Here is a 20,971-nt window from a genome sequence, read left to right on the forward strand (position 1 = left end):
GTGGCCACTTGCCATCACTGGCCGCATGGGGGAACCATCCCCTCATGGAGCCTTGCTGTCAGTAGTTCGAGCTGTCTTTGTGGTATGGATTCGCCGTTTCCTGGGCCAGTTGAGTGGCCGTCAGCCACTCCGAGCTAGGTAGGGATCCGGCTGTTTTCGTAGCCAGCCGAGGTCGCTGGCCGTAACTGCGACTTGGAGCAAACCCGATGCAGAGATGGAACTGTCTGTCGTTCTTCAGTGTTTGTCTCTTGTCCTCGCTTCCGTGGGGTCAATCAGGCCGTTCTGCCGTTGCCCTGCGGAGGGACCTGTCTTCTCTTGTCTTTGCCTCTGTTGGGTAAGTCCGATAGTTCTGCCGTTACCCGACGGATGGTCCTGTCTCATGTTGGTGTCGTGTTAAAGATGAGTCCCGGCTTTTCGAAGGATAAGTCCCGGCTCTATGTTGATGTACAGTTCCCAGTCTGCCTCCGAGCTCCATCCTCCGAGTTATCAGCCTCTGCATTTCAAGGCCCCAGCCTGTCTGCAAGCTCAAGCCTCAAGGCCCCAGCTTCCAGTCCTGTGGTCACGTCATATCTTTGCCTGGTTCTGGGGCCTGAGCCCGAGGCAAAACCTAGGTTCTGGGTCCTTGTCCAGTCTCTGGCTCGGGGTAGCAATTTTCTCAGTGTCCAAGATTAGCCGGGTGAGCTGCCTCAACGACTATCATCCAGTAGCACTAACATCTACGGTGATGAAATGGCCTGAGTGGTTGGTTATAGCTAAAATCAACTTATTCCTCAGCAAGGACCTGGGCCTTTTGCAATTTGCCTATCACCACTATAGGTCTATGGCGGACGCAATCTCACTGCCTATCTAAACGCTGCTTTAATGATACTTTTTAATCTATTTTAGCCACTTCCTCTGGAGTCTCGCTCCATAGACCCACCGCCCCCTGGATGATTAAATTGACCATTAAATCTTTTCCTCTCACCATAAACCTGTCCGTCCTAGATTTGGATTTTCCTACCTCGGGGTGAAGACTGTTATGATCCCCTTTATGAATGTCTCTCACAACTTTCACTCAAGTCGCTGATCATTCTCCTATATTCCAAGATCTATCCCGGCGAACCTCTGCTATGCATCTGCGGCCTGCTAGTTCTGGCAATATGCTCATAGATGTTTTCCATAAGCTCTTCATTAAAGTTTAACCCTAAAATTGGCAAACAAAACTATTTTGTCACGCGACCAGCAACAATGACTATAGAATCGAGTCAGGTTTTGAAAACAAACATAAACATTTATTAAACTCTGCTCAACAATAGCGAAAAGTATTCAAACGACTAACTTAACTGGAAGTTAACTGCTATACGGCAACTCTGGAACAGTTCTTAAAATGGTAAATTCGAACACAGTCTTAAAGTGGTAAATTCGAAAGTCCAAATGATTTGTACAACCAGGAGAGAACTCTCTGGAAACGGATTTCTTCGAAGTTTCTGCTGATTCTGTCCAAAGGATTCACGCCGAAGGAAATAAAACGACTTAAAGGAACTGAACCTTTCCTGGAGAATGATCACTGCAAAAACTTTCCTGATCTTACAGGGGTTATCTCAGATGCAGGTCACTATTTCTGAACGAAGATTCAAGAAGGTCGATCCTTTATGAAACCGCCGAACGACACCAACTTTACTCGATCCTTCGGGTTCCCGTAGTTTAGTAAGGTCTTCACTCTCCAATACTAGACTTGCAATAGAAAGTAAAACACCACTTTAAAACGAAACTGCGTAATGAGACGAATACGTAGCACAACGGAATAACTGACGAATTAAACAACGAATTAACTGCGTAACAACAGTAGTTTCCCGTTATATACCTGTTGAGTACATGTCATCACGTGACTTCACACTGGTCGGAAAATTACATCACCCCATCATAAGACCATTACATCATGCTCACAAGATACTCAATTACATCATGATCATAAGACAGTCACAAGATACCCACGAGATATGTAGCAGTATACATTAGTCCAAGAGCGTGTTCACCAACTGCCACTGCTTAGTGCTGTGATGAGAGGTTCAGCAGGGTCACAGCCTCAGGGAAGAAGCTCTTCCTCCGCCTGCTGGTGCGGGAGCGGAGGCTCCTGTAGCGCCAACCGGATGGGAGGAGAGTAAAAAGTCTATGGTTAGGGTGAGATGCATCCTTGATAATGTTTTTCACCCTGTCCAGGCAGCTGCATGGTAGATGTTCTCAATGGTGGGCAATTGGGTGCCGATAATCCGCTGGGCAGTTTTCTCCACACGCTGGAGTGCTTTGCGGTCCGATACGGGACAATTGCCACACCACACTGAGATGCAGTTGGTGACTATGCTCTCAATGGTACAGTGGAAATCTATGGAGAATGGAGGAAGTCACTCAATTAGTCCAGTTGATCAGGTGCTTAATGACGTTCTATAGTATTGTTATTGTTTTTATTTTGTTTTATTTCATACACGATGTAGTGCATGAAAAATATGCAAGAAACTTTTCATTGTATCAGTACATGTGACAATAATAAACCAATAAGAATACCAATTTTTCTTCTGTTGCGAGGATATCTGCAGAGTAAGAATTTCAGCTTGTATATTGTATACATTCTCTCATATTAAATGGAACTATTGAATATATCTTAGAGCCATGGACTCTGCTGTGGCGTTGACACGCCAGTGCAGGCGGGCTGCGGAATGGGTTCAGCAATTCTGCTCGTGAGTTCGTGAGTATGCACGAGCACGCTCACGAGCACAATTAGTTCTTCATTGCGCTGGGGTTTAACTCACTTTCTCTCATTCCAGTCTTATCGAGACTTGACCAAAAGCACATCAACGTTTATGCTCCCTGCTTCACTTCGTCCACGTCCGAGAAAGAAGACCAGCGTTCATTGTTTTTGTTTCCCTTCAAACTCTGCAACGGTTCTTATTAAAGTTAGTGAACTGTTGACCTGTTTCAGTGTCTCCCGGTCTTTCCGCACTTGGGCCATATTCGTGTTATTTGACAGTTACCATTCACCATACTCATTAGGTGTCGTATAATATAGGGAATCATGGTCTCAAGACCATAAATGTTCTTTGCAATTTTTTTTTCTACAACAGTTTATCATTGCTTTCTTCTGGGCCGTGTCTTTACAAGACGGGTGACCCGACCCATTGGCCATGCTCTTCAGAGATTTGTCTGCCTGGCAGCAGTGGTCGCATAACCAGGACTTATGATATACACCAGCTGCTCATCCGACCGTCTGCCGTGTCTTTACTTGACCCTGATCGGGGGCGAAGCAGGTGCTACACCTTGCACAAGGGTGACCTGCAGGCTAGCGGAGGGAAGAAGCACCATACGCCTCCTTTAGAGATATAGCTCCACCTTGCCACCCAAAATACCATTACCAAAATCATACCAGGAGTAAAGGAAGAGACTCCGTTCCTCTCAACCAGTAATACAAAGAAGTAAAATAAGTTTGGAAATGGTCAAATTACATCATATGAAAATGTTGAATAAATGGCCTCCAAGACGTTTCGAATTTAATAGAGGGATCATAAACAACACTTCTATTTTTTTCCAAAGTTAAACACAGCATAGTTTGAGAAAACCAATGAAATGTGGTAGGAGGATTAACTTCTTTCCAATTCAGCAAACTGGATCTTTTAGCCATTAAAGTAAGAAATGCAATCATCCGACGTGCTGAAGAGGTTAAATGATTTTACTTCTTTGTAATATTGGTTGAGAGGAACGGAGTTGTCGACACTAAGGTTTTCCCTTTGCTCTTTTCTTTTCCGATGTTACAAAACAGCCCATGTTTTTTAGTTTAGTTGATTAATTCTGTTTAGATTAATTTTTTTTGGGGGGGGGGTTATTTTTTTTTCCTTTTTCATTTTTTTTTAGATATTTTTGGTTTATATTCATTTGTATTCTTTATGATTAGGAGTTTTATTATTTAAGTGTTATCTGGCTTTATAATCACTTACTCTAATTATAACAATGTATTCCCAATAACTTTGTACTACCACCATGTTATGTTTATTTTTATGAAACTAATAAAAAGATTAAGAAAGAAAGGAGTAAAGGAAGAGAAGTCACGTGAATAGTTAAAGCACGCATAGTTTATTGGGTTTTGGGATACACAAATAACAAGCAGTGAAGCAACTAATTAGAGGAATGATCATTTTTACTTTTATTGTCTATACATTAAGGTCAGCCTTACCATGTATTCAAAAGGGTGTGGGAGTGAGGAGTTGTTTGAAGCTACCAATTGTATTTGAACTCTGGTGTCAGGAACTTTGTTCTCCCTCGATAAGAGTGGAAAGCTGCCCACCATCGAGGCAGGCTGAAGGGACGTTGCCTGGAGAAGGCGGCATCTATCGTTGAGGACATCTGTGGCATTCACGCTTCTGGTGACGTGGAACAGACGCCCTAAGACCCACTCTCAACGATTCAGTAGCAGCTACTGCCTTTTCACCATCAGATTTCTGAACTGTTCATGAACCATGAACTGCTACACCTTCTGACGTATTATTTGTAAATTTATGTCGTTGTACAAATTTCTTGTAATCTAAGTCAGTGATTATAAACCTGATTCTGATTTTGAATCGGAGAACATTTGCACGGATAAATGTTATAATGATAGATCATCAAAAGAGCAATCCAAAAGACATCAGGGCAGATGCTCGAGGGTGATAAACGGAGTTACAAAGTCTCCCAGGCCTGGACTCCGATTATCAAGGAATGTGATAATGGAACCATTAGGGAAGAAGTAACGGGCGGATAGAACCAGACTGGGACAGGTAATCGACGTCATAAGTATATAAAACAAATCTGCAGTGTGACAGAGTGGTGAACGTTGAGGAACAATCTGAAATACTCATTTATCAATTGTTAGGAATGTTTGGAATATTCTAGTGGTGTTTAGTGTTGTGGCTTTCTGAAATTTTATATAGATATTACTGTGTAGCCCTAATTGTTTAATGCTATTGTGTAGTGCCTTTGGGCGATAACAGTTGGACATATTACTATTGAGACAATGTTCCAAAGTCTTTCAATTTCCTCTTTTAATTCAGCTTATTTCTGGTATTCTTAACGTATTGATTTCTGTAAGGTATGTGTGTTTAGAATGGCTACATGTTCTAAATAAGTGGTTCTTGCTTGTTCGTCCTTTGTTAGTATATCCAGACGGTTATTAATGGATTGTCCTATCTGTAATAACAGATCGGTTTCAGTATTATTACTTTCCTTTTGTATGTAGCCCCCCTGGCCACCCTCAGGGTCGCTCGGCTCGCTGTCGTCTAGGGAAACAGCCTCGGCCCCGCCAACCTGGGTAATTCGTTTGTGTGGATGCTGTGTGAGGTACCCCACCCCGCCCAAATAGCAGACATTACACCAGATGCAATTAAATGATTTACAGTTTATAGATATTACTGGAACTATATAATTAAAAGAGAATAAAATATAAAAGGAAAATAAAAGGCGCCACACTTATCAAAGTTCAATCTCTTCGTGCACAAAAACCGTTGGAGCTCAAGGACTTTCTTCTTCACCCTGCGACCCCCTCGGACCACCTCGACCGGCCGCCTGGGACCAACAACGGTGGTCGACCAGACGCTCCACACAAGTCCGTCTCCGTCTCCTCGCCGAACGCCCCGCTCGGGGTCCGACCCCGTTAGCGGACTCACAGCACCTGGTCCATCCTCTGTCTCTCTCTCTCCCGCCTTCTGCCCCAAAACCCCGCGCATACAGTATCTTCAAATACACCAAAACCATAACAACTATCCCAATTGGTTAATAGCACCCTCTTATCTCCCTCTAAACCACAATAAGCTGCTAGCGCAAACTTTCTCAGCGTTAAAGCACAACAAAGCTGCATTCCCCAGATTAACATAACAAAAACGCCATTTTAATTAGCCTCCGCAGTAACATAAAAATCGAAACCCCCTTACACTCTCCCCCCACCAAATAAAGTCATGTCCTCATGACTTCTAAATAACTCGCCACCCAGTCCTACAGACACACAACACACACATACACAGATACACACAGTGACAGTGCTCCCCAAACAGTGGACCTTACTCCCGTCCCACGGGCGCTAAATAGGCCAACCTATCTGGGAGCTTCTTAACCCTCTGAGACCTCCGTACCCCCTCACCTAAACCCACAAGGCTCAGACACTACTAGGGATACCTCGGGCCTGCTTGCCAACTCCTCTCTCACTCAGGCCACCACTACAGCTCGGAGCCCCCTGTCCCGTGGCCGGGGCCCCGCCTCTCCTCCTTCCTGATCCTGCCGTAACTCAGACTGCCCACAGCTAGCCCTCCCCACTACATCTGACTCAGTGGGAGAAGGGCCAAAGGTCTCTTCCTCAATCACGGGGAAGTTAGCGAAAGGCAGCATGTACCACATGTGCAGCACATCATCCTTCGAATCCGTATTCTTCCTCATTCCTTCGATCGGTAGCTGCTGTTTGAGTTTCTCCAAACTGAAACATTTAGCTGGGGCTACCCCTTCAGCCTCCTGCAGTCGAGACGTCAGCTTCTTCGGGGACTCCTTCAACTCTCGCCACAGCCTCAGCAGTTCTGACTCAGGGTTCCTGGCCATCTCAATCTGGGACGCAGTTACCCCACCAGCTTCTTCCACCCTGACTTGAAAAGCAGCAGTTAAAGGATGTTCAGCCTCCGGTTGTTTCTTCCTGAGGGCGTCTTCCAGGTCAACTTTCAGTTTTTCCACTTCATTTAAACTCGCGATAGTCATCTTCAGGTTCCTTTCAAGCGTCCGCCTCCCTTTTCCGAGATCGGTCCTCCATTTCTTTACCTCCTCGGGAGTGTAGTCAAACTCCCCTCCCTGGGCTCTCGGTTTTCTGTTGACCTTAGTCAGAACACTTCCTTGATCTTCCCCAACTTGTAAATCTTCCAATCTGTTCTGAATGGACGTCTTGAGTTTCTGCTGATACCTTCGAAGGTGGGTCATTGTTTCTTCTCGCTGGATTAACTCGTCAGTATATGACCGCAGTGCGGTGCAAATCCCCTCTCTTCCCTGTGTCTCATTCAGATTGACGACCTGGGTTTCCATCCCCCGGTCCACCACCGTCTGTCCCAACACCAGGAAGTTCAACTGGTATGTCGGGTCATTTTCCTCACATTGCACCAAACTCCTCCGGCCAAAAACTCCTCCACATTTGACACTTCGCTTCAGTCGCCCGGGCTCAGCCACTCGTCTCGCCTCATAGTCCCCCAAGGCGAATCCAAGCTCTAGGCGGTCATCCACATACGTCAAAACTCCACACACCTTCACTTCCCCCACGGTTTTCCTCATGCCCCGCGGGAAGGATGCAGGGGCTCCGGATATGCCCTTGGGCATCTTTTCGGATCGGAAGAATCCTAGGGAACTAATAAAGGCCATCTTCGGCTCAACAGCCGCACTCCTCAGGATCTGGCAACATCCACCCCTCAGATGCAGCACATTAAACCACGTCGCATCATCCACACACACGCTGCCTTCATCTTCCACGCCGCCAGGGTCTAGTTGCCGCGACCTCTCTCTCACTGAGGTGTCTTCAGCGGTCAACTCCCCTCCCTCGTGGTGGTTCGGAGCAACTACTAAGAGGGTCTCACCCTCAGCTACTTTCCCCAAGCCGTACCACAGCTGGGTCTCGTTTAAATTCGGTACCGGCTCAAGGCTGCTACACACGTCCTCAGAAGCAACTCGACACGCTGGGTGCCGAGACAATGCCCCCATGAACTCCAGGGTCATTAACCAATCATCGTCTTCTGGATAACTACTACCACTAGTACCCAAAGTCTCCGGTGCCCTTGCGGTTGTCAAGGGTAAATGCTTCAGACACCGGTTGTAAAACGAACTGTCCAACAACTTGATCTGTGCGTCGGGGTCGAGGATAGCTTTAGCATCGCTTCTCTCTATCCATAGCGACACCCTGGGGCGTGGCCCCTCTAAGCCTTCAGGAATAGGGTCTTTTCCTTGCGGAAGTTCAGTGGTACATTGCTAGGAACGTGTTTCCCCAGAGACCGCAGGCCGTACCCCCACTGGGCCTCCACTAAGTTTCCCGACACCTCTCTGATCAGCTGAACAACTGATCCCCTGAAATGATCCCCATGGCACTACAAGCAATTTAGCCGCCCTCCTCGCCAGAGAAGACACACTGAAAACTTTCCCCCCTCTTTCAAATAACTGACAGCTGTCACTACGGTGTAAGTGAACCTGACAGCTCTAACACCGTCACCAGCCCGCCTACTCAAACTTTCAACCAATCCCTGTCGCTCTCCCTCAACCAAGCACTGCCACTCATCTAACAACTGAGAGATCCGCTCCGCCCACGTCTCACACGTCTCCGCCCCTCCTGGGGTGGACACTATCCCCAGTGCCAGGCGGAGCCTGCCAGAGCTAGAACATTTATTCGCAGACTCTACCTCCAAATCAGACCACTCTTTCCTCTCTCTCCCAACTGCATGGACAGCCCCGAGTGCCACCTCTAACTCGTCAATGCTAGTCTGAACTCGAACGAAGACCGCACCCACAACGCATACAGCAATCAACAGCAAATAACCCACAGAGACACACATTACAGATTTAATCAGGGCACCCACACAGCATACCAACAGACTCAAGCATCCCGGACAAAGCCCCCACAATGTAGCCCCCCTGGCAACCCTCAGGGTCGCTCGGCTCGCTGTCGTCTAGGGAAACAGCCTCGGCCCCGCCAAACTGGGTAATTCGTTTGTGTGGATGCTGTGTGAGGTACCCCACCCCGCCCAAATAGCAGACATTACACCAGATGCAATTAAATGATTTACAGTTTATAGATATTACTGGAACTATATAATTAAAAGAGAATAAAATATAAAAGGAAAATAAAAGGCGCCACACTTATCAAAGTTCAATCTCTTCGTGCACAAAAACCGTTGGAGCTCAAGGACCTTTTCTTCACCCTGTGACCCCTCGGACCATCTCGACCGGCCGCCTGGGACCAACAACGGTGGTCGACCAGACGCTCCACACGAGTCCGTCTCCGTCTCCTCGCCGAACGTCCCGCTCGGGGTCCGACCCCGTTAGCGGACTCACAGCACCTGGTCCATCCTCTGTCTCGCTCTCCCGCCTTCTGCCCCAAAACCCCGCGCATACAGTATCTTCAAATACGCCAAAACCATAACAACTATCCCAATTGGGTAATAGCACCCTCTTATCACCCTCTAAACCACAATAAGCGGCTAGCGCAAACTTTCTCAGCGTTAAAGCACAACAAAGCCGCATTCCCCAGATTAACATAACAAAAACGCCATTTTAATTAGCCTCCGCAGTAACATAAAAATCGAAACCCCCTTACATGTATTTGCACAGTTTATTGCTGTTTGCAAATAGGTTTGTTTTCCATCTTGTGGTATGTGGTCTTTCATTGATTCTATTATGGTTCTACTACTGCGTATGCCGGCAAGAAAACGAATCTCAGGGTTTTGTATGGTGACGTATATGCACTTTGATAATAAATTTACTTTGATCTTTGAATCTTGAAGCGGGTGATCTACAGCAACGGAAGACCACGCACAAACACGCAGTGGTCACTTTATTAGGTGCAGGGGATATCTAGGAAAGTGGTCACAGTGTTCACGACAATGCAACAACATGTAACATACTCAGAAGGAGTATGACTCAAGACTCCTTCTTAACTGACTGTTTAATGCTCCGGGCCAACAGTGACTAGTGGAACAGTTATTCAGACAAACTCGAAAATAGAGATCACCAGAGCTTATCTCTGGGTTTCTATTTACAGAAGCTACGTGTTTCATTACACACTTATACACCTAGAGGGCGGCATAGAGCCCAATCCGGTTACTTCTGCGACTTAAGTCTGTTTAATATTTTAATAATTAAGATGAACGGATATTTCAAGGCAAGTTTGAGGCGCATCCTGAACTTGGACTGGGTGACCACATAAATAAAGGAGTTCGTGCAGGAGCTTAAGTTCAGGAATATGTATCCGACGCGTCGGAAAATATATTCGGAGTCATTGTAATTGGTCCCTCTCACGTTATAATACAGGAAGTTTATAACGTACAATGACCATAGAACAACGAAACTACCGCAGATGGCAAACAAGAGAACAATAGACTTCCTTCTGCCTGCTATCTCTGGGTCACTGCGGTTGCTTTGACCCCTCAGACCCTTGCGAAGTTGACTGGCCACCAGAATGTGTTTGACCGTCAGCGCATTGAACAGGAATATTAAGGCGAAGGGGAGCACCGGGGTGAGAGTCCTATCAAGCCAGACAAAAGCCCGCCATGCCGCCGCGGTGTAGATGCTTGGCTTTGGAATACAGTACCAGGGTACCCCGTTGATGGTTATTATAGGTATAATGGCAAAGTAGTATGGGATATTTTTCAAGCAGAACAGAACGCCGGTTATCACGAGCACCGTCACTGCCGTTTTCTCGGTACAATAGCTCGTTCTGAGCTTGGGGCAACCAATGGCGATGAACCTGTCGAAGGTGAAGGCAACCGTGAACCAGACTGAGAGATCCAGCGCCGCACGTCTGAGCACGCTCCGCACACTGCACCCAGGGGTGAGATCCAGGAAGGTTCCCGGGAAGTAGTACTCCTTGAGCCGCCACAGTAGAACATCAGTCACCACCAATAGCAGGTCCGACACCGCCATCGCCGTGAGATACCGAGTGGTGCAGGCAGAGAGGCCGCAATTTCCGCCGGACAGAATCAAAATCGCCGCTACATTTACTGCAAAAGAAGAAGAAGAAAAGAACTTATAAAAGAGCAGATAACAAAAGGGCTGTATGTTCACCTCATTCTATAGATGACAGTAGAGAGCATCCGAACAAGCTGCATCACTGTATGGTACAGAAACCGCACTGCAGCGGGCAGGAAGGATTTGCAATCGGTAGTCAAAGTTACCCAACACATCACTGGCACCGGCTTACCAACCACCAAAGACATATATACAGAAAGGTGCCCGAATCAAGTCCAGTAACATCATAGAGCGTCCCACCCACCCTCCTTATGAACTCTATGTCCCACTCCCATCGGAGAGGATTCAACATTAGATCCACGCCAGGACCACCAGACTGAAGAAAGCTACTTTCACCTACTCAGTAAGGCCGATGAACGCCTTCACCTACTAACCCCCCACCCCCCCGCCACACCCTCGGGCACCATGTTAGCGAAGCGGTTAGCCCCACGCTATCACAGCTCGAGGCTTTCCGAAGTTTGGTGTCCGGTGTCCTCTTGAAGGAGACTTTGTACGTTCTTCCCGTGGAATGCTTTGGTTTTCTTCAAGTGCTCTGCTTTCCTGCCATAGTCCGAGGTCGTACCAGGCAGGTCAACCGTTCATTCGAAACTGTCCCGAGATTAAGTTAGGATTAATCGAGGTTGTGGGATTGCTGGGGTGGCGTGGCTCGAAGGGCCGGAAGGGGATCGCTAAATAAATACAATATAAATATAACCTTACCATTTCCTCTCAGTGACTCTGTGTACAGACACTGCTGGGTCTAGCGTCACTACATAGACACATAATCAATCTATGTATATAAGCTACCTTATGTATTTATATTTATTGTGCTCTATCTTATTGTTTTCCGGAGTAAAAACTATTTCGTTCTCCTTTAAACCTGTGTACTGCAAATGATATTAAACAATCCGGAATTTATACGTACAGAGGAAACGACGATTGAGATTGGAGGCCGACGACTTCATGCTGGGACAGATTTGGAACCCTGAGAGGGAGACGAGCGTTCCTGGAAAGCAGGAAGAATCACAGGCCTGGAATGGGACCGGTTCTAAGAAACGTTACGCGCGGTGGACACATTAGACAAACAAATCGTCCACCACCTCCCCACTGGCTCTATCTACAGTTCTCGCTGCCTCAGGAACGTCGCCAACAAGATCAAGGACCACCCCCCCTACCTCTACTCCACTCCGTAATTTTTCACTACTTAGTTATCACTAAAGTTCACAGAGATTTTATGTTCTTGCATTTTATTGTTGCTGCAGACCAACTAATTTCACCCTGTGCTATATACAATAGGGTTCTTTAAGGTTGTTACAGCCGTGGTGGGGGAGTGGGTTGGGTTTGTGTAGCAGGGATAAGCTTCCACTACTTATTAAATGTCCCAAAGGCATGCATCCTGACAAATAAAACTCCTGGCCTTCACGTGTGGCTTAGCTACTAAACCTGGCGGGAGTTTCTACTGGCAGGAGAAGAAAGGATAAATGTGGCTTACTGGCGCCTGAAAACTAATTGTTCCCAGCAGATAGGGCTCGTCAGTCGTGGTTGGCAGTTCATCTAGGACACTGGAAACTTTTATCTCAAACCTTGCGGCTATACAACTCATTCTTCCCGGAAAGACTCCGGGAAGAAACCACGAGGATAATCCGGAGCTGGAGTCTCTAAATCGAGTTCAACGCTGACTGATAATTCCCGCGACGCTGCTGGTACCAAACTGTACAGTTTCTGCCGTTCCTTTGGATTTATCAGCTGCGTAGAGAGGTGGACCCTGTTGTATGGGCAACAACTTGCTCTCCAGATCGTACTGCCATGGCCTGCGTATCGCCGACAGTGTTATGCAAAATTCTTAAGCACATGTAAAAAAATATGTAGATTGATGATGCTTCAAAAGTAAGTAGATGGAAATTTCCTTAATATCAAAAAATACCACAGGAGCAATCAACAATAACAAAAACTAAATCAAATCAATAGTTAGTGTGACCACGCTTTGCCTGTAAAACTGCAGCAATCTCTTAGGTACACTGTCGTGCAGTTTCATAAGATAATTGGCTGGTATGTTGTTCCAAACATCTTGGAGAACTTGCCATGCTCACTCTTGCCAAGGTACAAGAATTTATGACATGAAGGTTAAACTGTCACATATGCGCAGCATTACCTTTTAGTATAGTAGTCCTTCGCCCGGTTTAATTCCCTCTACGCCCAGTTAATCAAGTTAACTGTTTCAGTTAATCAGCTCAGTTCATTCAACTGATTATGTCATTGATCTAATTGTTAGTAATGATGCACCGGGCTAAATACAGTACCAATAAAGTAATCAAATTTTATTTGAAAACTGGTCTATGACTTAATATGTTACTTTCTTTATCAAATTGTAAAAGAAAACTTCCGTAATTCTTTTTCTTTTGGAAAATGAATGTTTGGAAATCTTTTCTATTCACACATTAATGCAGACGACAAAAATAGACATCTAAAACAAAATTTATATTAAAAATTTCTTTGTTGCCCAAGGCTTTTGCACAGTAATGTGGACAGCTAGGACGCAATAACCATGGTCAACCTCACCAACAGAGAGTCTCACTTTTTACAGTTTTGTTCTTCACGTTATGCTGCCAGCTCGTTGCCACATATTGTTGCTCTTCAGATTTCTATACAGCACCGTCCTCTTACTTTAAATCTTTCCCCTGTAGTGTTTAATCTCCAACGCTGGGAAATAGATTATGTGAATTCATCCCTTATGATTTCATAATTTCATGCACGTCTATAAAATCACTCCTCAGTCTCCTACTCTCCAATAAATAAAGTCCCTTCGCGCTCAACCTCTCCAGAAAAGGCAATCTCCCAAGTACTAGCAACAATATTGTGTATCTTTGGAGCTGGACACAATCCTTCAAGTGTGGCCTCACCAGCGTCTTGTACAAATTCAACATAATGTACCAACTTGTATGTTCAATGTGGCGAATGACTACGACCAGCTTGCCAAACGCCTTCTTTGCAAAGTTCGTCAAAGCATAGGTAGGTGATGGAAAGCTGTTGGTGGACTAAGATTCTCATACATCAGCGATAACTGAGGGGTTACAGTACCGGTATTAGAGCACCAGTGAATTGGGTTCGATTCCCGCCGCTTTCTGGAAGTAGTTTGTAACTTCGTGACCCCGTGTGTTGAATGACACTTTCATAGACCAAATTCCAGTAAAAATGCAATTCGTAACTAAACCAGTAAAAAAACGCAAAGAAACTACGGAAAGTAAGTGTTCATCGTGACTTACTCGGGACACCAATGGATGCCAGTATCGTGTAAAATATTTTTTTCGCAGCGTAAAATCTTTGCAACATTGTCCTTCAGTAAGTTTCGCCCTCCTCGTTTCTCAGCCAGCCTCTGTGATCAGAATTCTGAGCACATGCTGTCCAATAAATGTTGCGAGATCTCCACAGGGACCGACACGTGAAGCGATACTCAAATTATTTTTTTCACATAATTGGAATGAAGAGTAAACAGCCACAATGAGTTTAACTGAGACTTAATTGGAAATCTCCAATGATATAGTGAGTGGAATTGTAATTATCCTTATACCAGTCCAGAGCCTGACAGTCTTTATTATACAGGGCCCTAGTTATCCACGCCGTTTAACCTGGTTCTGGTGTTGTAGTGCGAGTAGTACAATCACTCGAGTCCCGTGTGATTGTCTCCTAAGGGGTTATTCCTGTGCGTAAGTTTATTTAACATGGGAGGTCAGATACACGGGCAGCCGCCACACCTGCCCTAGAGAGATCGGGGTCAGGATCCAGTGGGGTCCTTGACTGATCGGTGTCAGAGTCGAGTGGCGTGAAACGTATAACCCTTCACTGCTTCGGCCTTCCTCTGCCTTCACTGTTATTATCATCCGCCAGCCCCACCGTTAAGTCTTGATTGGACCTTTTTTTCTATGCAACTAGCCCCCCCTTGTCCTTACCGCCTTGGGTGACAGTACCATGAGCTTCGCTCCAGATGGTAACGGTATCGCTCTCAGGACGAGACGGACTCATAGCCTCCCCAGCACGACAAGGAGACGATCCTCGGTGAAGATTCGGAAACGCTGCACAAAAATGCCAAGTGTATGAAGTCCAGAAATCCCGCACCACCTTCTCACCACACACACACACAGACCCTTACAGAAACAGACACACCCGCAGACAGACAGTCAGACACACACACACGCACAGACACACACATACAATAGACACATGTACACGGACGCGCACACACAGTCACAAATATACTCATGCGCATACATGCATACACACACACACAGAGGCAGACACACACACATACACACACACAAAATACACTCTCATGCACACACACAACATACTCTTTCTCTCTCTCTCTCTCTCTCTCTCTCTCTCTCTCTCTCTCTCTCACACACACACACACACACACACAAAACGATCTGACATTTTAAATAATCCCCTGTTCGGACGAAACACTTTGAAGCGGTCTCGGTACAAAATCTTCAGGCGATAATGCAGAATTAAAAGGGTTAAAACCTTATTGACTTATTGGCAGTTTGACAAGTCATTCTGTGTGATTAATGTACGAACAAAGAGGTGTTTGTTCCATGAGAAGCTTCTCAGTCTACCCTTATCAAAATATGTGATAATAATGTAGACCTGCAGCTCCAAACAGTATTTTGGCTCACTTGGCTGCAGAATTTCTCAAACTCGGTGAGCAGAGACTCTGTTGCCAACTGACAACGCAAGCTTGTTAATAAAGAATATGTACTTTTAAGTAAACTGTGTTTGACAGTCATTCCCTGGGTTTGAACATGAAGGCCTCTGTTAGAGAGGCAGATCGACATACTGGCGCTGCGAGCAGGGTTCCAATTTTTGGTAGACGCCTCACCAAAAATGAATAAGTAGATGGACGGACCGTAGGGGTGAATCAGAGACGAACGGACCCACAAGGTAAGCTTTAACCTGGGCTTCTCTCTGCTCTCTGACGACTCTGTTTCTTCCCTCATTTTTGGCGGGGAAAATCCAGTGTCGGGATCCAAAGGGATAGTAAATCAAGACGGACCGTTCGTACCCCGGAATAGTAAGTCAAGACGGATGGTTCGAGACTCCATGACTACTTGGGGCCGGGGGGGGGGGGGGGCGGGTGGAGTAGCCCGTAACAGAAAATAATAGACAAATATCCAGACAATGGAAAGAAACTGAGACAAATGTCGTTCCAATTGTCCAAACATTTGAGTAAAGACAATTGGCCTGCAGGAGGTATATTTGATTTAAATTTAATATAGAAAGGGAAGGCAGGGAAACATTATTATCGTCTGATTGGCCTATGGCGACAAGAGGCAGAAGTAAAACACAGACATAAATTAAATTGTTGGACCAATAACGCTAATCGAAGAAGGATAGACGTACGTGATAAAAGAGGAAATCCGAGGAGCTGGGAAGAGTTGAGAGCGATTATGGGATGTGGGATACATGTATGGGATAAGGGACTGAAACAGACAAAGGAGACTGGGAAAGAAATTGTATCAGAGACAAAACATACTGGCCGTGGAAGAACAAATAAAGGGAGAAGGGAAACGGAAAATAAAAATAATTTTGGGGTACCCCGTCTCTATCCAGACATACCGACCGATTCCCCAAATGATACTGATGATGATTGGGAAGGGGGTAAGGCGGCCTAATAATCCCGCCGTGCTATCCATAACTGCGAGGGCGGCTACTTTACCATGGTCAGGTTCCCTATCCCCATATGGTTCTCGCCCTGGTGCCTCAGTCGCCAACTCGACAGCTATTGCATCGCCACCGACCGATGTGGTCACTGCAGGACGGTTGGGAAGCCCAATACCCGTTTCTGCCCGCACGCACGGTCAGACTGGACCTCTCCCAGGCTGGACCCCTGAACAAGGGCCATTGGTTTTACCGGGACCGATATAGGCTCAATATCAATTGCCCATGAGGACCGTTTCTAACCCACAACCCGGAGTGGCAAATCCATAAGCACTGGACCCCTTCAGAACTCTGTCGTTTACTGAATGCCGCCCCTGACAAAAAGGTCGACCCCCAAGGGTTCTGTACTTATTTAGGAACTGTCCTGACTATTTATTCCGCTACCTCCCGAGATTTATTCCTTCTGGCTGTGGCCGCCCTTACTCTCACTGATCAGGCACGATTCACCACTCGGCTCGGACATGGCAACTACGACCAGTTAATCGTGACCAAACCGCGGATGATTGAAAACATAGTGGACGCTTTATCCCACGTTCTGGCCCCCTCCATAGATGTAACTAAGGTCTTAGAGTGTAAACCCAGAAAAGGTGAAACTCATGATGATTTTCCGGAACGCTTAAATGCCGTTTATTCTGCACGATCGGGAAATCCACTGTATGCCATTAGGGAACCAATCCCCACAGTACTGTGATCTCCTCCTCCAAGCCCTGCCTAGCAAGATGGCGGACAGGATTAAAGTCAACAATATGAACTAGTTACAGTCCACTCAAGCTTCAGGAAGCAATTTAAAATTAGTTAGTAGTTCACAAAGACAAAGTATTTCTATGGAAAACTGTCAATCAGATAAAGACGTTCATAATTTATCATTGTAGCTGTATTAACAATCTGTAGCCTTGTCAGAAAGAAATGTCGTAGTTCAGTTTTACAAAGCAAACCACAGAGGCTACAGATTGTTAGTACAGATAGTTAAAAGGGAAAAACGTTTTTTTTTAATTTTCAGTGGGTGGCTAGACCAATCTTCTATATTTTAGTATTTGTTTTCTTTCCTTGTGAGGAAAGGTCGATTTTTGATTTTGTCCAATTCTGGGCAAATATAAGGACACTGCATTATACTTTAAAAATCCAGTATGTTAGTTTGTCAGAAAGAAAGGTTTATTTGTTTTTAAAAGATTTTGTTATCCAGTGTGGAACCAATGTAGTACAAATCTTAATGGACCAGAAGGAACAAGATTCAGCCCCTGACCTGCGTTAATTAATCCCCTTTGTTAAAGCACTACGCTGTCTCAGATGTGTAAATCCCTAGACCTTGTCAATTTCTGTAGGAAGTCCTTCTCCTACGGAATCCCGTTCTTCATTTCCCCCGTTCTACACTAAAGCCAGCCGCCTTTTTCAGAATGCCCATCTGAACATCTAGATTCACCACCTCATGATTGTGCCACAATAAATCACCAATTGTGATATTTTGATGGATCTTTTGTGATTTCCCCTTAAGGCAAAAGACATGTTTTATTCTCTGTCAAAAAGTCATCCTCTTTTTCAGGATTATAAAGAAAACTGTTAATATGCATTAATAGTTACGGCTGTAGACAAGTAAATTTTTTATACCAATAATGACGAATATTACCACTGTCATTACTTTTCTAGTTGTGGGTATTTCTTTCAGCACACTTTCAAGTATGATTGATAGATTGATTTATCTATCTATCTATCTGTCTATCTATCTATCTCATCTCAAGCTGGTAAAACCTGAGGTACGGGTATTGCCCAGTACGCTCAATTACTAGAAACTGTCAGACTATTCTAGTGATGTTTAGTATTGTGGCTTTCTGAGGATTTACGTTGATATTTCCCTGTCGCCCTAATTGTTTAATGCTATTCTGAAGTGCTTTTGGGATGATACCAAGTTGCAGACATTACTAACGGGACAATGTATCCCATATTCAATTAAATTCAGCATATATCTAGCGTTTTCCTTTACTGGTTTTTATAAATTATGTGCTTGGAATGTCTATATATATTAAATAAACTGCCTTTGTTTTTTTTAATCCTGTATTATATCTGGTTATTATGGATTGTCCTATCAGTAATAACCTGGTCAGTCATAATATAATTTGTGGTATTCTGACTCTAAAATTGGATCAGGCTTGGACTTATAGTAAGGTGTTATTTCATTTATGAGTTTGTATTTTAAAGCGAAATTTTGATGAATGATATTTGCTACTTGATTATTTTAATAATAATTACAACTATTATCATAATTTTGCATCTGGGCAATGTCCAATAAGTCCTGCGTGCACCTTTTCTGTCTCAGCAAGAGAACAACAATGTTTTTGATTATGTTTGATCCGGGATACCTCAACCGTGTCAAGATTTATGGGCAACACCAGCTGGTTCAAACACACCTGGACGTGTCATAACAATAAAGTCAGAACAAAGAATGAGCACATTTCCTGAATAGCACATCCCATGCAAATTATCAAGGTTACCGACTAATAATTCAGATTAATTCACTGGAAATAGATCAATCTTCAGAAATAACGAAACGGGGTTCAATCTGCACTTTAGGGCAAATTGACCGTCAAAAGAGAAGCTACTCGGTCTATTGATTATCAAAGTAATCCATTCGTATTTGAAGATCGAAGATTCATGGTTATTTAATGTCATTTCCAGTGAAGAAGTGTAAGGGAGATCCGATCCAGCTAAGATAAGGAACAGATCAATAAAAACACAATAAATACAAATGCATCATTATAATTATGTGCTGTTTTGTATGATCTTTCGATGACCATGATTGTTCTTGGCAATTTTTCTACAGAAATAGTTTGCCATTGCCTTCTTCTCGGCAGAGGCTTTACAAGACCGGCGACCCCTGCCATTGTTGGAGATTGTCTGCCTTCCACCAGCTGCGCAGAACTTCATCCCCCACCTGCTCTTCCATGCCTTCACGTGCCCCTGATCGGGGGAGGGGGCGGTGTGGAGGGAGCGGCTAAGCAGGTGCTACAGCTTGCCCAGTGGTGACCTGCAGGAGGGAAGGTGCGCCTTACATCTCTTTTGGTAGAGACGTATCTCCACCTCGCCACCCAGATAAACGCATAAGATAGCTCATATACATTGATTGATCGTATGTCCATAACGTGTCGTTAGGCATAAGAGTATCTGCACGTAGGGTGACTCTGACAGGAATTAATAAAGTAGTCGTGGTTGAGGTTTAAAGGGGTGGAGGTGCTAACCGGCCTTAAGCTTTATATATTCGGAAAAAACGGAAAAGATACGCTTGTGAATGTTACGTTGCTGGAGCGTACCTTGAGGAGGTTATTCTGAGGGAGAGGATTCACCAACTTTTAAAGGGACAGGGGTGCCACGGCAACGTAGCGGGTTAGCGCGGCTCTGTTAGAACTCGCTTTCAGGAGTTGAGAGTTCAATTCCGCCGCTGTCTGTAAGAAGTTTTTACATCCAGCACATGTAGAGTGCCTTTCCTATAGTGGGTGAGCCAGGACCACAGGTCTCTGACGTAGACCATAAGGACGCCCCTTTAGAACAGAAATGAGGAAGAATTTCTTTAGCCAAGGGGCGAAGAATCTGTGGAATTCATTTCCATACTCATCTGTGGAGGACAAGTCGGTAGACATATTTAAAACGCAAGCTGATAGGTTCTTGCTTATTAAGGACGAAGGCGGAAGACTGAGGTTGAGAAGAAAAATAAATCAACCATAATAGAATAGAGGAGCAGACTTGATGAGCCAAATGGCGTATTTCTGCTACTGTTCGCCCTAACCCCTTTTTAGCTCGGATGAATAGTGCAATTCCCAAAGGAATTGTACTGGAGATGATAGTAATCGTATTTTAATTTGAAATTATAAATAGTTTTGTAAATCCCTGATTATTGCTTGCATTTTGTAAGGGTTTAGATATAAGTAGTTTTGTAAGCAGTTTTCGGCTTAAGACAGCGCTGCTGATGCCATCGACGACGTATTGGCAGCAAACAAAACTACTAACTATTTGAAATTACAAATACTCTGCTTCCACTAGGACACTATTATTTTTTTTCCATAATTCTTCCGTAATTGCAACAAACGTGGCAACTCTTCCATAGATACACAGCGATTTTTACTCCTTCTTAGGTGAGTTGATAAATGTTGTAAAATATCCTAGTATATCCTTTCTGATTGTGAACTTCAGGAAAGTGAAGTCGAACGAACCAGGCGTCAGCGAGATATTAGCAGTAGAAAGGGTGAGCATCTTCAAGTTTCTCTGAAGATCTATCCTACGCCCAACATATTGATGCAATTACGAAGAGGGAACAACAGCGGCTGTACTTCAGTAGGAGCTAGTGGAGAATTGGTATGTCATTAAAGACTCCAGCAAATTTCCACTGACGCACCTTGGAGAGCATTCTGCCTGGATGCAGCACTCTGTGGTATGGAGGTTTGATTGTACAGGATCCGAAAAAAGCAGCTGAGTGTTGCAATTACGGCCAATTCCATCACGTTCACTGGCCTCCCCAGCATCAAGGACACCTTCA

At 44.9% G+C, this 20,971-nt stretch overlaps 1 protein-coding gene across 1 annotated transcript; it reads right to left on the minus strand.

Moving 5' to 3' along the window:
* Positions 1–9,828: 9,828 nt before the first annotated feature.
* On the minus strand, positions 9,829–14,754 carry LOC140190142 (probable G-protein coupled receptor 139). The gene is made up of 2 exons (XM_072246651.1): positions 14,682–14,754; positions 9,829–10,727 (listed from the first exon to the last, which is right to left on the minus strand). Exons 1-2 carry the CDS (start codon positions 14,752–14,754, stop codon positions 9,829–9,831), a joined length of 972 nt encoding a protein of 323 aa, XP_072102752.1.
* Between the last annotated feature and the right edge of the window lie 6,217 nt (positions 14,755–20,971).

The sequence above is a fragment of the Mobula birostris genome, chromosome 29 (assembly GCF_030028105.1).
Source record: "Mobula birostris isolate sMobBir1 chromosome 29, sMobBir1.hap1, whole genome shotgun sequence".
Classification (NCBI taxonomy): domain Eukaryota; kingdom Metazoa; phylum Chordata; class Chondrichthyes; order Myliobatiformes; family Myliobatidae; genus Mobula; species Mobula birostris.

Bases quoted from the DNA above. Each gene is read 5' to 3' on its own strand.
- LOC140190142 (XM_072246651.1), bottom strand. From the start codon at position 14,754: ATGAGTCCGTCTCGTCCTGAGAGCGATACCGTTACCATCTGGAGCGAA. The intron at 10,728-14,681 runs GTAAGGACAAGG...CTTCTTTTGCAG, and splicing joins TGGTACTGTCACCCAAGGCG to TAAATGTAGCGGCGATTTTG.